The following is a 17,204-nucleotide window of genomic DNA, read 5'->3' on the forward strand; positions in this document are numbered from 1 at the left end:
AATATAGATGCAAAAATCCTCAACAAAATCCTAACCAACAGATTACAGCTTATCATCACAAAAGTCATACATCATAATCAAGTAGATTTCATCCCAGGGTTGTAAGGCTGGTTTAACATCCGCAAGTCCATAAACGTTATCCATCATATTAACAGAAGGAAAAATAAAGACCATATGATCCTTTCAATAGATTCAGAAAAAGTATTTGATAAAATCCAGCATCCTTTTCTAATTAGAACACTGAAGAGTATAGGCAGGTGGCACATTTCTGAAACTGATCGAAGCTATCTATGACAAACCCACAGCTAATATTTTACTGAATGGAGTAAAACTGAAAGCTTTTCCTCTTAGAACTGGAATCAGACAAGGTTGTCCTCTGTCACCATTACTATTCAACATAGTGCTGAAAATTCTAACCAATACAATTAGGCAAGACAAGGAAATAAAGGGCATCCAAATGAGAGCAGAGCAGGTCAAACTCTCCCTCTTTGCTGATGACATGATCTTATACTTAGAGAACTCCAAAGACTCAACCACAAGACTCTAAGTCATCAAAAAATACAGTAACGTCTCAAGATATAAAAATCAACGTCCACAAGTCAGTTGCCTTTGTATGGGCCAATAACAGTCAAGATGAGAGGCTAATTAAGGACACTCCCTTCACCATAGCTTCAAAGAAGACGAAATACCTAGGAATATACCTAACAAAGGAGGTGAAAGAAAATTATGAACCCCTAAGAAAGGAAATAGCAGAGAATATTAACAAATGGAAGAACATACCATGCTCATGGCTGGGAAGAATCAACATTGTTAAAATGTCTATACTTCCCAAAGCAATCTACCTATTCAATGCCATCCCTATCAAAATACCAACATCGTACTTTCAAGATTTGGAAAAAATGATTCTGCGTTTTGTATGGAACCAGAAAAAAACCCCATACAGCTAAGGCAGTTCTTAATAATAAAAACAAAGCTGGGGGCATCATCATACCAGATTTTAGGCTGTACTACAAAGCCATAGTGGTGAAGACAGCATGGTGCTGGCACAAAAATAGAGACAGACATTTGGAATTAAATAGAAAACCAGGAAATGAAACTAACATCTCACAACAACCTAATCTTTGATAAACCAAACAAGAACATGTCTTCGAGGAAAGACTCCCTATTCAATAAATTGTGCTGGGGAAACTGGATATCCACATGGAAAAGATTGCAACTGGACCTGCACCTTTCTCCACTCACAAAAATTGATTCAAGATGGATAAAGGACTTAAATTTAAGGCATGAAACAATAAAAATCCTCAAAGAAAGAATAGGAGAAACACTGAAGATATTGGCCTAGGGAAAGACTTCATGAAGAAGACAGCTGTGGCAATTGCAACAACAACAAAAATAAACAAATGGGACTTAAACTGAAAAGCTTCTATACAGCTAAGGAGACAACAACCAAAGCAAATAGATAACCTGCACAATGGGAAAGGATATTTGCATATTTTGAATCAGATAAAAGCTTGATAACTAGGATCTATAGAGAACTCAAATTAATCCACATGAACAAAGCCAACAATCCCATATATCAATGGGCAAGAGGCATGAACAGAACCTTCTCTAAAGAAGACAGACGAATGGCTAACAAGCATATGAAAAAATGCTCATCCCTATTTATTAGAGAAATGCAGAGCAAAACCACCCTGAGCTACCATCTGACCCCCAGTGAGAATGGCCCACAAAATCTCAAAACTGCAGATGCTGGTGTGAATGTGGAGAGAAGGGAACACTTTTACACTGCTGGTGGGACTGCAACTAATACAACCGTTTTGGAAAGAAGTATGGAGAAACCTTAGAGAACTCAAGCTACACCTCCCATTTGATCCTGCAATCCCATTACTGGGCATCTACCCAGAAGGAAAAAAAAAAAAACCTTTTATCATAAGGACACTTGCACTAGACTGTTTATTGCAGTTCAATTTGCAATCACCAAAATGTGGAAACAGACTCAATGCCCACCAACCCAGGAATGGATTAACAAGCTGTGGTATATGTATACCATGGAATACTATTCAGCCATTAAAAAAATGGAGACTTTACATCCTTCATATTAACCTAGATGGAAGTAGTGGAAGACATTATTCTTAGTAAAGCATCACAAGAATGGAGAAGAACGAATCCTATGTACTCAATTTTGATATGAGGACAATTAATGACAATTAAGGACACTGTGGGGGTGGGGAAGGGGAGAGCAGAGAGAGAAGTAAGGAGGGAGGGGTGGGGAAAGGAAGAGCAGAGAGAGGGAAGGAGGGAGGGGGTGGGGCTTTGGTATTTGCCACACCTTTTGGGGGCAAGACACGATTGTAAGAGGGACTTTAACAAATGCAATCAGTGTAACCTGGTTTCTTATACCCTCAATGAATCCCCAATTAAAAAAAAAAAAAAAAAAGGATATGAATAGCCATATTTCTCCAAGATATACAAATGCCAATGAGGACATGACAAGATCAATATCATTAGTCATAGGGACAGATTTTATGTTTCTCACCTCCCTAACTCAACCTGTTTTATAGATGATGCTCAGGTCCTTGGCTGTGGATTTATTCTCAAAGTTGTCCAGAGCCTGATCTATGCTGATATAAAAATTAGCACTTGCATAGGGAACTTATTTTAACCCCCCCCCCCACTTTTTTTTTAGAGGCAAAGTCTCATCTTATCGCCCTCATTAGAGTGCTGTGGCGCAGCAACCTCAAGAGTCTGAGGTTGTTGTGAGCTAGGACATAATGGCACTCTAGCCAGGGTGACAAACTGTGTCTCAAAAACAAACAAAAAACAAAAAACAAAAAAATTCCCCCCAAATATATACACACATATATAGCATCTCACCCCGGTTAGAATAGCTAATTTCAAAATGACAAAAATGCTGGCATAGATGCTGAGAAAATGAACTCTTGCAGTGGTTCTCAACCTTCCTAATGCCGTGAACTTTTAATAGAGTCCAAAGGGGTTGTGACCCCCAGGTTGAGAACCGCTGTCTTATAGAATGTTGGTGGGAATATAATTAGCACATCCTCTTATGGAAAACAGCCAAGGGTTCTCAGAAAACTAAAAATAGAATCACATGACCCAGCAATCCCACCTGCTGGCTATTTATGCAAAGGGAAAGGAAACCAGTATGCCAGATATCTCACTCCCATGTTTATTACAGCACTATTCACAACAGCGAAGACAAGGAATCAATGTTGGTGTCCTCAAAAGACAAAGAAAATGTGGTATATACACATAATGTGACACTACTCAATAAGAAAAGGTAATCCTGTCAGTTGAGGCAACACGGACGAGGTGGGAGGATATTATGTTAAGCACAACAAATCAGGCACAGAAAGGAGGACTGTATGTTCTCATAAGTGGGAGCAAAAAAAATTTTTTTTGAGCTCAATAGTAGATTGTAGAATTGGGGGGTAGCACAGGCTGGGAATGATGGGGAGACGTTAATGGATACAAAAATCACAGTTGGATGGATTTCAGTGGTCTACAGCACTGAAGGGTGAATAACAATTTATTGCATATTCTCAAGAAGGTAGAAGAGGATTTTGAATGTTTACAACACAAGGAAATGTGAGGTGATGATATGCAAATTATCCCGATTTGATCATTACACGTGTGTTCACATTGAAATATCTAAAATATCACTATCCTATAAATATGTACAATTATGTGTCAGTTAAAAGGAAAAAACTGCAGCAAATATATGTAGTGAGATTTTTTTGACATCGTGTAGGGGTCAGCAAACTTCCCCAAAGGAGCTGGGTGTGGGCTGGTTGGGCCATTTAGCCTCTGCCACAGCTGCTCACCTCTGCTTTTGTGGGGTGAAAGCAGTCAGACAATATGTAGATGAGGGAAGTTGCGTTCCAGTGAAGCTTTATTTACAGAAACAGGCAAGGGCAGAGGGTACTGGTTCATGCCTGTAATCCCAGCATTCTGGGGAGGCCAAAGTGGGCGGATCGCCTGAGCTCAGGACTTCAAGACCAGCTTGAGCAAAAGTGAGCTCCTAACTCTACTAAAAGTAGAAAATTTAGGTTCAGCGCCCACCGCTCAGTGGTTATGGTGCCAGCTACATACACTGGGGGTGACGGGTTTGAGCTTGGCCCGGGCCTGCTAAACAATGACAACTACAATAAAAAAAAAAAAAGAAAAAATAGCCGGGCATTGTAGTGGACACCTGTAGTCCCAGCTACTTGGCTGAGGCAAGAGAATCGCTTGAACTCAAGAGTTTGAGATTGCTGTGAGCTGTGATGCCAAAGCACTCTACTAAGGGTGACAAGTGAGACTCTCTCAAAAAGAAAAATTGAAAAAAGTAGAAAATCTACCTGGGCATTGTGGTGGGCACCTGTAGTCCCAGATACTCAGGATGCAGAGATAGGAGTACTGATTAACCCCGGAAGTTTGAGGTTGCTGTTAGCTATGACAGCAGGGCACTTTACTCACAGTAACAAAGTGAGACTGTCTCCAAAGGGGAAGGGAGAAAAAAAAAAAAAAAAAAAAGAAGAGGAAATGGTCTGGATTTTATCCATAAGGCAGAGTCTGCTAACCCTGTAGAGGGAATCAAATAAGATTAGCTTCTGCCCAGGTTTTTAAAAAGTGTGCACCTGTGGCTCAGTCGGGAAGGGCGCCGGCCCCATATGCCGAGGGTGGCGGGTTCAAACCTGGCCCCTGCCAAACTGCAACCAAAAGATGGCCGGGCGTTGTGGCGGGCACCTGTAGTCCCAGCTGCTTGGGAGCCTGAGGCAGGAGAATCACTTGGGCCCAGGAGTTGGAGGTTGCTGTGAGCTGTGTGAGGCCACAGCACTCTACTGAGGGCCATAAAGTGAGACTCTGTCTCTACAAAAAAAAAAAAAAAAAAAAAAAAAAGTGTGAAATTTTTTTAAATGTTTAAGTATTATGAGTACATGATAGCTGTTTGATGCTTTGCTACAGGCTGTATTATCTCCAGTATTATTTATATTTCATTAATTTCATCATTTCCATTATTTGTATCTGCTGGGAAAGCAATTTAAGAAATAAGAGGTATAAAAATAGAAAAACCCCAAGACATTTGTAGTACACGTTTGCCTAATAAAGCCAAGGTGATTACTTATCATTTGAAGTCAACATAAATAGAACTAGGAACACATGTGACTAAAATCCCGCCTATTCAAATAACCAGTTAGAAATCATAATGGGAGATCAGGTTAACAGCAACTACAGAGATAAAGATGTATAAAGGCTTTAAAATGCTGATGTTTTGAAGGCTTTAAAATGCTGTCAGGTAAAAACCTTAATGTAGGAAAACAAAGCATATTTTCAAAATAATTATCCTTAAAACAATCAGTGTATCATCCAACAACCCCTGCTGATATTTTTATTGGAACAACAGCTCACTAACATTCTTATAAAAGGCCAAAAAGGGCAGCACCTGTGGCTCAAAGGGGTAGGGCAGCAATTCTGGAAAACCCTGAATTTACTTTGATATCTGAGCTAGACTTCAAGATCTATGATAGAAGGTCACCCTTAGGGCCAACATAATGGATGTGCTAAATTCTGAAATGTTTCTGTTCATGAATTCCTACCTCCTAGGTATTTAACACCCCTCCCCCTGCAATTAAATGCAACAGAATGCCTCAACTTAGTATAAAGACAAAAAGAAATCTCAATTTATTCCCTTCTCTACTTCTCCCAACCCCAAAATAACTTCACAAAAACTTTAAAGCTCCCCTAAGGTAATGACCAGCATAAATAAACCTGAAGCACACGACAAAGATAATGTAATGAACTCTCCCACTTCATAAAGATGCTCAATTTATTAAAAAAATTTCAAAAGCTCCAATGCCCTTCACCCCTCTGTGGCTTTTAAATGTACTTGAAGTCAAAATTGTTGATATAAAAATCAAAATGATTGCCATGTCAAGCTGACAATGTCCACATGCTTAATTATCCCCCACTTTGTCATGGGTGCAGGACAAACGCTCTTTTACACTGGTGCCATCTCTCTGGAGGACAATTTGGCACAAGTCATCCACTTTAAATCCCACTATTAGACACAGCCTTGTTTAAACAGCGAGATGGAAGCTCATTAGGAATTGACCAAATCAGGTGGGGTAATTCAAGCAATAAAGTTATCTGCATCCTTAAAGACCCTCAATCAGCAGGAAAATGTGCCTCAAGCTTTAAGCTGCTTAAGGTGACACACATAATGACCACAAAAAGAATGCCGATTTCGGAAAGCACAAACTAAGTGGGGACCAGGGACGTTTTATAGCTTCCCATATTCTTTGCTTTTCTAGGTTAATACTAAAGGGCACCTTCCATTAAAAAGTTTTTTAGGCTCGGCACTCAACACATGCACTGGGGCTGGTATGTTTGACCCGGCCCAGCCCTGCTAAACACAATAACAAAAAAATGGCCAGGCATTATGGCAGGCGCCTGTAGTCCCAGCTATTTGGGAGGCTGAGGCAAGAGAATCGGTTAAGCTCAAGAGTTTGAGGTTGCTGTGAGCTGTGTGACGCCATGGCTCTCTACCAGGGGCAATATAACAAGGATCTGTCTCAAAAGAAAAAAAAAAAAACCCACCACCACCAACAAAAAAAACAAGAAAAGTTTAGTAGAAGCCAATAGACACACATGCATTCTACCAGAACTGAAGTGTTTTCACCATCACCCATGTACGAAAGGCTAGAAAAGGAGGTACAGTGAACATTGAGGCTTAATGTGCTGGTTGCCCAAGACAGAACAGGAGAGCAAGACAACAGGCTTTTCTACACATTCCTATGAATAGTTAGAAAAAAATAACCTCCGGTAAAATAACACTTATTTCTAAGAACATATTAAGAAGGTTACATCTTTAAATTTTTAGTTCCCCTGCCCCATTTTAACAAAAAGTGCCTGGATACGTGGATATCAAGAATAAAGTCTTTCAAATACTGGGTTAAGGGGCTTAATTTAGGGAAGTTTATTTAAATGAGAATGAAACTTCTCTCTGAACACTTTTATAAACACAGTTTGAAGTAAATGCAACAGACAATCCATGAGAGTTGGCTGTAAAAGCAGCAAAAATCTCAGAGGCATGTAAATCAATATGTTCTATGCAATGTTATTCTTAGGATGAGATGATTGAGCTGCTTCATATGCTCAGAGGTAAGAATAAGAAGATAAAAAGAGTGGGGATGACCTCTTCCCAGTTCTTTTGTAGGTGACTCACAGCATCTTGTTCCGACTTTACATGAGTACATCAGCATTTAAAATGTATTAAAAGAAAATTTCAACCTCTGGGAGGCTGAGGCAGGTGGATCACTCGAGCCCAAGAGTCTGAGGTTGCTGTGCCACGGCAATCTAGCCTGGGTGACAGAGTAAGACTGTCTCAAAATACAAAACGAAAAGAATTTACTTTCCTAACATGGATATCTACATACATTATAATATAAACATTGCATGATATGTTTATATGTCTAAAGTTGTCTGTAACATAATTATGCCTCTTAAACTTACCGTCCTTGCTTAAGTCTAAAGCTGAGCTTCTATGAAGTTGAAAATGTTGCTGTTTTGGAAAGCAGCATATTAATGAACATCTGAGTAGAACGTCTCATTCTTTCCTTCCAAATCAGTGAAATCTAACCCAAAAGCCAGGGTGTGGGGCTATGGCTCAGGAGGAAGGATACCTTGGGGTAGACACTTTCCCCTGTAAGCTGAGGGGTAAAAATGGGCTGGGGAGACGATAAGGCAATTATTTCAATCCAGGTGGGGCAGGGTATAAAGTAAGCCTGGTGGTTAAGGTTATTTTCCAAGGACAAAGACTCACCTGAACTTTCACTGCCTTGAAGTGTCTCCCAGCTTCCTCCACGGGGGTCTTGAAAAGATCTGAAACAAACAGTGGAGATTAGAAAGCTTGGGATCAATTAGACCCAATTTTGAATACTAATTTGCTGCTTGCTACCCTAAGCACGGTTACATTTAAAAATTTACTTCTCCGTGGCTTTATTCCCTTGGTAACCAGGACAGACACCACCCTTGGGATTATGCAGCATTGCAGTCACTGTAAGCGGTAGTTAATGTCAACACAATACCCTTGGACTCCCTCCAAATGGGAAGCTGGTGTTCGAGTCACAGAACCCACTGTTGTGTCCTCTGTTTTAGAACTAAAGTCTGGAAAGGGTGAGGGACTTACTTAAATACTCCAAACAAATATGTTTTGGACATGGACCTTTCCAGGAAAGGGGGCAGTTAGACTTTATTCTGTCAAGGGACCCTTTGGTCTGTGACTAGCCCAAAGGGACAGGTGGGGTAACACAGCAGAGCCTAACAAGTGGGTTCTAATTACCCACAGAGAAAGAAAGGAGAGAGGGAGCGGGAAACCAGTCAGGAGAAGCAGAGACTGGACATCTCACCTTCAAGATCAAATCCCAGGACCAAGGTACTTGGTGGTCAGGCAAACAAAAAAGATTACACCCACTTGGTGGTAGCCCCTCAGGGGGTCCAAGCTGTGACGTTGTTGCTGCCCATTGGCTGCATGGGCTCAGGATGGTCCCACCCAAATGGTAACACAAGCTTTCTGCACCTGCATGTGTAGCTTACAGGTGCTGCTCCTGCTGCTGAAGACCTTCATCTACCCACCACATCTACCCACCTGTGAGCAGGGGCCACCTGTGTGTCCTGGGGCAGAGAATGCATGTGTTTTTACATCATGCAACCTGGAAATTGTATTTGGCGTTTAAAATTTTTTTATTTTATTCTAAATCGACAAATTATAATTGCATGTTTATTGGGTACAATGTGATGTTATATTTCCACAATGTGGAATGATTAAATCAAGCTGTCTGACACATCCATCACCTTGAACACTTAGTGTTTCTGTGGTGAGAGCATTTGAAATTTACTCTCAGCAATTTTGAAATATATAATGCATTATTTTTAACCATAATCTCCCTGCTGGGTAATGCATCTCAAAATGTATTCCTCCTGTCTGAGACTTGTTCCCTCAGATCAACAACCACCCTCCACCCGTTCCCTCCCTCCCCACCCCCATTCCATTCGCTACTTTTTTTTTTTTGAGACAGAGTCTCATTCTGGGTAGAGTGCTGTGGCATCATAACTCACAGCAACATCAAACTCTTGGGCTCAAATGATCCTCCTACCTCAGCCTCCCGAGTAGCTGGGTCTATAAGTACACTCTACTTCTATGAGCTCAACTGTCTTAGATTACATATACAAGGGAGATCACGTAGCTTTTGTGTGTGTGTGTGTGCCTTGCTTATTTCATGTAGCATAATGTCCTCCAGGTTAATCCATGTTGCCAAAAATTATAGTATTCCATTCTGATCTGTACCACATTTTCTTTATCCACTGATCTGTTGTGAATACTTGTTTCCACATTTGGCTACTGTGAATAATGCTGCAATGAACATGGGCATACAGACACCACTTTGACATACTGGTTACTTTCTTTTTTTTTTCCTTTAGAGACAGGATCTTACTCTGTTGCCCAGGCTAGAGGGCAGTGGTGCACTTAAGAAGTCACTGCAGTCTCAAACTCCTGGGCTCAAGGGATCTTCCTGTCTCAGCATCCCAAGTAGGTAGAACTACAGGCACCCGCCACCACACTTGGCTAATTTAAAATTTTTTTGTAGAGATCAGGAATCTCACTATGTTGCCCAAGCTGGTCTTGAACTCCTGGCCTCAATCAATCCTCCCTTCTCAGCCTCTCAAAGTGCTGGGAGCCACCACATCTGGAACATAATGATTTCAAATCATCTGGGTATATGCCTAGAACCATGCCTGCTGGATCATATGGTAATTCTATTTTTAGTTTTTCAAGGAATCTCCACGCAGTTACATTCCCACCAGCAGTGTACAAGGGTCCCTTTTCTTCCCATCCTTGGCACTTGTGGACCATTCTTTAATGTTGCTGCTGTCATTTGCTCCATCTACTTTCTCCCTAAGAGTCCCTCATCTTGACCCTCTATGAACTAACTCCTCACCCCCTTCTCAACACTGACTTTTATTTCTTGATCTCTTGCATTGGCTACTGTTGTGCCTCCCATTCTCCCTGTCAATGTCCTAATAATACGTGGACTGCCTGTCCTCGTCCTCTTTAATCAGCTTCCCAACAGCAGACCTCCCTCCTTAACTCCAGATTCAATTGTCTAATTGCTCCCTACACACCCACAGTTGTGCTCCCCAACCACCAGCACCTAAAAATCAACACCTTTAATTCTGAGGTTCACGTTCCCACATGAATGTGGGTGTTGCACACAGTAGCCGTTCCTGTTTGTCATGAAACAAATGTTCTCCCTCAGCACTTTCCCTCCTAAATTCTCCTCCATTGTTAGCAGTGATACAGGGCACCTGTCAAGTTCCTGAGCTAGCAATGGGCTCTGAGAGCATTTCTTTTATGTCACCAACTTTTTTTTTTTTTTTTGAGACAGAGTCGCATTTTGTTGCCCTTGGTAGAGTACTGTGACATCACAGCTCACACCAACCTCCAGCTCTTCGGCTTAGGCAATTCTCTTGCCTCAACCTCCCTAGTAGCTGGGACTACAGTCATCTGCCACAACGCCTGGCTATTTTTTTGTGGCAGTTTGGCCAGGGCCGGGTTTGAACCCACCACCCTCAGTATATGGGGCCAGTGCCTACTCCCTGAGCCACCGGTGCCACCCAAAAGGTTTTGTCAATTCTTTTGTGTAAGTATGTTTGTTGTAACTTTAACCACTTTAATTACTAATATAATTCATAATTCGTATTGAAAACTAAAGAGAGAGTAAAACATAAAAATGAGAAATTTCAGTATATGCATAAACTTATGTATGCCCATCATGTTACATATGTACATGGGTCTTTATGATAGTTTTGAGATATCCCAAAATCAAGAAATGTCAAATCTGTGCAGACAGAATCAAATGAAGGCCTCCAAGCAACACCTGTGAACTGAGTAAGTTAAATCAGAAAGGATGCTGTCACCTATGTGTCTTGGAAGTGAAATAATGGACCAAATGCAGTCTGTCTCAAAACTTTCTCAAAACACATGTACATATGTGTGTACATACAAATTAGTAAGTTCACACATAATCCATATGTGTTTTTACATTTATATGTTTGGAATCACTTTTTTCCATAATATAAGAACTTTTTTTTCTTTTAAAATACTGGACCATAACACAGTCTGTTTCTTTTTTTTTTATTATTAAATCATAGCTGTGTACATTGATATAATCATGGGGCATCATTCACTACCTTCACAGACCGTTTACCAAGTTTCACATATACCCTTGTAAGATGCACCGCTGGTGTAATCCCACCAATCCCCTTCCCTCTACCCACCTCTCCCTCCCTCCCCTCCCTTTCCCCCTTCCCCCTATTCTTTTTTTTTTTTTTTTTTTTGTAGAGACAGAGTCTTACTTTATGGCCCTCGGTAGAGTGCCGTGGCCTGACACAGCTCACAGCAACCTCCAACTTCTGGGCTTAAGCGATTCTCTTGCCTCAGCCTCCCGAGTAGCTGGGACTACAGGCGCCCGCCACAACGCCCGGCTATCTTCCCCCTATTCTTATGTTGTAACTGGGTTATAGCTTTCATGTGAAAACCCTAAATTAGTTTCATAGTAGGGCTGAGTACATTGGGTACTTTTTCTTCCATTCTTGAGATACTTTACTAAGAAGAATATGTTCCAGCTCCATCCATGTAAACATGAAAGAGGTAAAGTCTCCATCTTTCTTTAGGGCTGCATAATATTCCATGGTGTACATATACCACAATTTATTAATCCATTCGTGGATCGATGGGCACTTGGGCTTCTTTCATGACTTAGCAATTATGAATTGGGCTGCAATAAACATTCTGGTACAAATATCTTTGTTATGATGTGATTTTTGGTCTTCTGGGTATATGCCCAGTAGAGGGATTACAAGAACTTTTAACATTGATAAATCATTTTTAATGATGCACAATACTTTGTCATATGGTTGTACTATTTGACTTAATTTTTTTCCTGTTGTATGTTTAGATTAATTTAAATTTGTCACTATTTTAAATTGAAGGAATACCTTCCTCTGGTCATACTTCCACAAGACCAGAGCTTCGAGTAGATCTCTGTGAAATAGTAAATCTCTTGAAATAGATCAACTGTGAAATAACAAAAATTTTTTTTTCATTTCTGTTTGGTTTATCTTTGAGATCTTTGTGCCTTAAGTCAATGTTTCTTTTTCTTTTTTTTGAGACAAAGTTTCACTTTGTTACTCTGGGTAGAGAGCTATGCATCATAGCTCACAGCAACCTCAAACTCTTGGGCTCAAGCAATCCTCTGGCCTCAGCCTCCTGAGTAGCTAGGACCAGAGGTGCCTGCCACACATCCGGCTGTATTTTTTAGAGACAAGGTCTTGGTCTGGCTCAGGCTGGTCTCAAACCTGTGAGCTCAGGCAATCCAACCACCTCATCCTTCCAGAGTGCTGGGATTACAGTCATGAATCACCATGCTGGGCTAACAACAAAGATTTATTTTTCTACCATAAAAGTATGATATAGTTTTTTGGAAAAATTAATATAAAATGAGTATAAATAAAAGTCATTCAATTGCTTAGCTTGGAGAAAATCATTGTAAAAAAATTGATTTATTTCCTTCATGCCTTTATGCAATTAGATAGAACATATGCAAATACATATATTTGATGGTTCAAACATAGATTTTTGTTTTATAGAAATAATTTGTATACCTATGTTCACAGAAGCATTATTCAAAGTAGTCAAAAGATGGAAGCAACCTAAGTGTCCTTTGATGGATGAATAGGATACATAAAATGTGTGTACATATAAGGAAGTGTTATTCAGCTTTACAAAGGAAGGACATTCTGACATGTCTTATAACATGGGTGAACCTTGGTAACATTTTGGTAAGTGAAACACCATTCACAAAAAATGCTGTACGTATAGTCATATTTACAGAGATAGAAAGTACAATGGTGTGTCTAGGGCCTGGAGAGAGAGGGGAACAGGGCGTTGGCGTTTAGCGCGTGTGGCTGGGTTTTAGTATTTCAGGATGAGAAGTTTCTGGAGATGGATGGTGTTATGATTGCACAACAGTGGGAATGCATGTAACACTACTGAACTGTACACTTAGAAGTGGTTAAATGGTAAATTTTGTGTTGTGCATGTTTTTTCTTTGTGTAGAGTCAATGTATACGTGAGACCTTTATTAAATTCACTTCTGTAAGTTTGTCATTTCTTTGATTTTTTTTATGTAATAACATTTTTTTGTAAAAAACGATAGTTTCATTTTCATCTTTACAATCTTGTATTTATTATTTCCTTTTCTTGTCTTATTGTCTTGACTAGGACTTCCAGTCCAATGTTCAATAGTAGGTTTTATTATGTCACTTTTTATTTTAGGGGATGAACTTTTACTGTTCTCTAGTAAATATGTGCTAGCAATGATGTTTTAGAAGCTCTTTCTCAAATTAAGGAAATTGTCATCTATTCTGGGTTTGCTAAGGTTCTAAAAAAGATCACAAACTGATGTTGAATTTTATCAAGGTTGTAAAGAAACAGTCCTGGCTTGGCACCTGTGGCTCAAGTGGCTAAGGCGCCAGCCACATACACCTGGCAGGTTCGAATCCAGCCCAGGTCCGCCAAACAACATGACAGCTGCAACCAAAAAATAGCTGGGCATTGTGGCCGGCACCTGTAGTCCCAGCTACTTGGGAGGCAGAGGCAGGAGAATTGCTTGAGCCCAGGAGTTGGAGGTTGCTGTGAGCTGTGATGCCATGGCACTCTATCCAGGGTGACAGCTTGAGGCTCTGTCCTTACCTCTTGAGGCTTTGCATGGTTGATAAGATTTCCTTCTTTTTTAAATCTTGAATAGTGTTCCACTTTGATGGTTAAATGGGTATTATTTCTATATTTGGGAGAAGAAATGGTCTCCCTAAGTGGTGGTTTTCATGGTTTTAATGTCTTACTCTTTCTTCCTCTCAGCTTTCATTACCTTCTGCGATCTCTCAGAGGATAGCAGACATGATCACAGTCTTATCCCATGTCCATGGCTCTTTGTTGGGGCTGAAGACTCCATTTGCTTTCGGAGAAAATGTTTGTTTTTTTTTTTAATTAGAAACCCTGTGGTGCCTCCCATCCAGTGATTATTTAGAAGGACCAGAGATTACATGGAGCAGCTGGGTCTTGGTGGCTTCTCAATCTACCTCAATTGTGCTGGGGAGAGAGAGTGAGCAGGGAGATGTGAACCAGGAAGCCAAAGATGAAGCTGAAGCCCTGGGAGGATGAGGGACCCAAGGGCCAGTCCAAGGCTGGAGCTTTGGGGTGGAGTTAACTAATTCCAGGAGGTTTCCTGAATCAGGGCACCTGGAAACTTGAGGGAGAGTCAAGGTCTAGTTGGTAGGTGATGCCTCTTCTCTGTGCTCCAGACCTAATCCTTGCTCTGGCAACTCCCTCCCCAAGGGCACCTGCTGATGTTTTTTTTTCTCATTAGGGGCAAGGATTTGTTGTGTGCCCTATCTGTTCCAGCTAGATTGCCACCTCTTCAAGCAGGGAGATTCCACAGTACTGGGAGATTTTGCAGCTGAATTTCTTCTTCTTGTATTATATTTTCTCCTTTCCTCTTATACTTGCTGTTTTCACTGCCCCTTACCCTTTAATCCTCTTTCCTTCCTCCCCAGCTCAATCTGGTGCACCCTTCAGGTCTGGTGAAACTCCCTTTCCTAGTCCCCTCTTGTCTGTCTATTTGCTGTGTGATTTCATGGCCCCTCCTGGGTCCTGTATTCATCTTAATAATTGCAGTTGATCCCCATTATTTGCAGAATATGTACCTATGAATTTACCTACTTGCTAAAATGTATTAGTGACCCCCAAATCAAAAATTGTGAGGCTTTCAAAATCATCCATGTGTGCAAGAAGCTGGGAAAAAATTGAGCTAAAGAAGCAATGCTTGTGGTTCTACCTAGTGCCACATGTTTTGCAATTTTTTTTTTTTTTTTTTTGAGACAGTCTCCTTCTGTGGGTAGAATGCTGTAACATCATAGCTCACAGCAACCTCAAACTCCTGGGCTCATGCAATCCTCCTGCCTCAAATAACTGGGATTACAGGCACCTGCCACAACATTTGGCTAATTTTTCTATTTCTGGGTTGCACCTGTGGCTCAAAGGAGTAGGGCGCTGGTCCCATATGCCGGAAGTGGTGTGTTCAAACCCAGCCCCGGCCAAAAAAAAAAATATATATATACTGCCAAAAAAAAAAATTTTTTTTTTTCCTATTTCTTAGCAAAGACAGCGTCTCACTCTTGGGTGGTCTTGAATTCCTGATTTCAAGGGATCCTCCCACCTTGCCCTCCCAGAGTGTTGGGATTATAGGTGTGAGCCCAATTTTATCTTGTTTTTTCCCTCCCCATGGGTACCAAGGGACCATTCTATTAAAAAGATGTTTGGCTTGAGGTCCGGAGAAATATATGATCTATATATGTTGGCTATGATTTGTTATGTCTTGAAATCCCTGAAACCCATAAATGGGGATCTTTTATTTATTTATTTATTTTTAATTAAATTTTTTTTTTTTTTTATTGTTGGGGGTTCATTGAGGGTACAATAAGCCAGGTTACACTGATTGCAATTGTTAGGTAAAGTCCCTCTTGCCATCATGTCTTGCCCCCATAAAGTGTGACACACACCAATGCCCCACCCCCCTCCCTCCGTCCCTCTTTCTGCGTCCCCCCCCATAACCTAAGAATATGGAACGCTTCACGAATTTGCGTGTCATCCTTGCACAGGGGCCATGCTAATCTTCTCTGTATCGTTCCAATTTTAGTATATGTGCTGCCGAAGCGAGCACATAAATGGGGATCTTTATTTAGACAGTGTTCACTGTTGGGTCCTGTGAGTAGCTGCTCTCACACTGGTGTTTTCTCAGGGGTGATTTAACTAACTATGGGGTTAATACTTTGCCACTTTATACATGATCACCTGTGGTTTATTTTCAGTTATTTCCTATCCTGGGGGTATTCTGATTATTAGATTTGAGATGGGCCCAAAAATCTTTATTGAGAAATGTACACATGTGCACATATGCACACACACCCAAGAATGGAAACAACCACTTTCACAGAAGCTGTGCCTCTGGGCACAGAAAGTATAAATCTGTATCCTTTTGATGCTCAGAGGACATGCTCTTTGTTTTACTTATCTCTTCTGAAACAAAAACTTTAATTTATGACTTTAACACTCAGTTATTCTTAACATTGAGAGGCTTTTACATTAGCGACATTCTAAATAGAATTCTAATAATTCTAAATCCTAAATACTTATATGCATCTTTATTCATTACAAAATACTATGGAGAGAGAATATGGGGATACAGATCCTTTTATCAGAAACCATTTTTCTTGTCTCTTTTTTTTTTCATTATTCTATCACAAGCACCCAAGGACAGCTCCTGATCATTTTTAGATGACAACTTTGCTTTTCTCTGTCTTGTTGCCTCATTTAAGTGGGTCATCATGAACAGATACATGCAGAATGTTGGAAAAGCGTAATACGAATTGTTAAGGCAAATATATTTTTGTGCAGCCCTTTCCTCCTCTGTTCTTTCTCTTATGTGTAAAGGCTTTTGTACATCAATTTTTCATAAGAGGGAATGAGTAATTCTCTTAACCTTTTGATAAAGAAATGGGAACACAGAATAAGTAACACCCCTCAGGGAAGAGCTCTGGGATCATGTTAGGTCTGCCTATTTTCAGTCTGGATGTTGGAGCATCATGCCCATGGCCTTCCTCCTCCGTGCATGTGTGTATTCTCCAAAGAGAATTGTTAAGAACTGTGGGAAGAAAATAGCTTTTGACAACTGTGCTTTTTGTAGCACACATCCTCATGACTGGAACACTAATCAATCCCCTCAATCCTCACATGTTTTGTTAGATCTCTTTCTTCCTCATGTAGGTCATAATTTACTCTCTCCATCCTTGGGGACGCAGCAGTGGAAGAACATTTTTACTGTGTTTGTCACCAACAGACATTTAAGTGAGCTGGATCTGAGTAACAGCAAGCTTAGCATCTCATCCATGAGGAGTCTGTGCTGCGCGCTGAGAAATCCCAGGAGCAAACTCCAAAAACTAATGTAAGTGTGGGGAATTGGTGGTTCTAGAAGACACAATAGGCCAGTGGTTCTCAACCTTCCTAATGCTGCCACCCTTTAATACAG

At 40.6% G+C, this 17,204-nt stretch overlaps 1 protein-coding gene and 1 non-coding gene across 2 annotated transcripts in view; both read right to left on the bottom strand.

Annotated features, from left to right (window-relative positions):
• The window catches only part of NLRP5 (NLR family pyrin domain containing 5), an 82,193-nt gene that overhangs the window by 35,981 nt on the left and 29,008 nt on the right, over positions 1-17,204 (bottom strand). The window contains exons 2-3 of the mRNA XM_053606110.1: positions 7,823-7,881; positions 7,513-7,561 (exon numbers count right to left, since the gene is read on the bottom strand). Coding sequence (XP_053462085.1) covers positions 7,513-7,561; positions 7,823-7,881 — 108 coding nt within the window. The remainder of the gene's footprint in view (positions 1-7,512; positions 7,562-7,822; positions 7,882-17,204) is intronic.
• Positions 15,733-15,839, bottom strand: LOC128597798 (U6 spliceosomal RNA). Its single transcript, XR_008383357.1, has one exon. It is a non-coding gene; the product is annotated as a U6 spliceosomal RNA (small nuclear RNA).

The sequence above is a fragment of the Nycticebus coucang genome, chromosome 10, assembly GCF_027406575.1.
Source record: "Nycticebus coucang isolate mNycCou1 chromosome 10, mNycCou1.pri, whole genome shotgun sequence".
Taxonomy (NCBI): domain Eukaryota; kingdom Metazoa; phylum Chordata; class Mammalia; order Primates; family Lorisidae; genus Nycticebus; species Nycticebus coucang.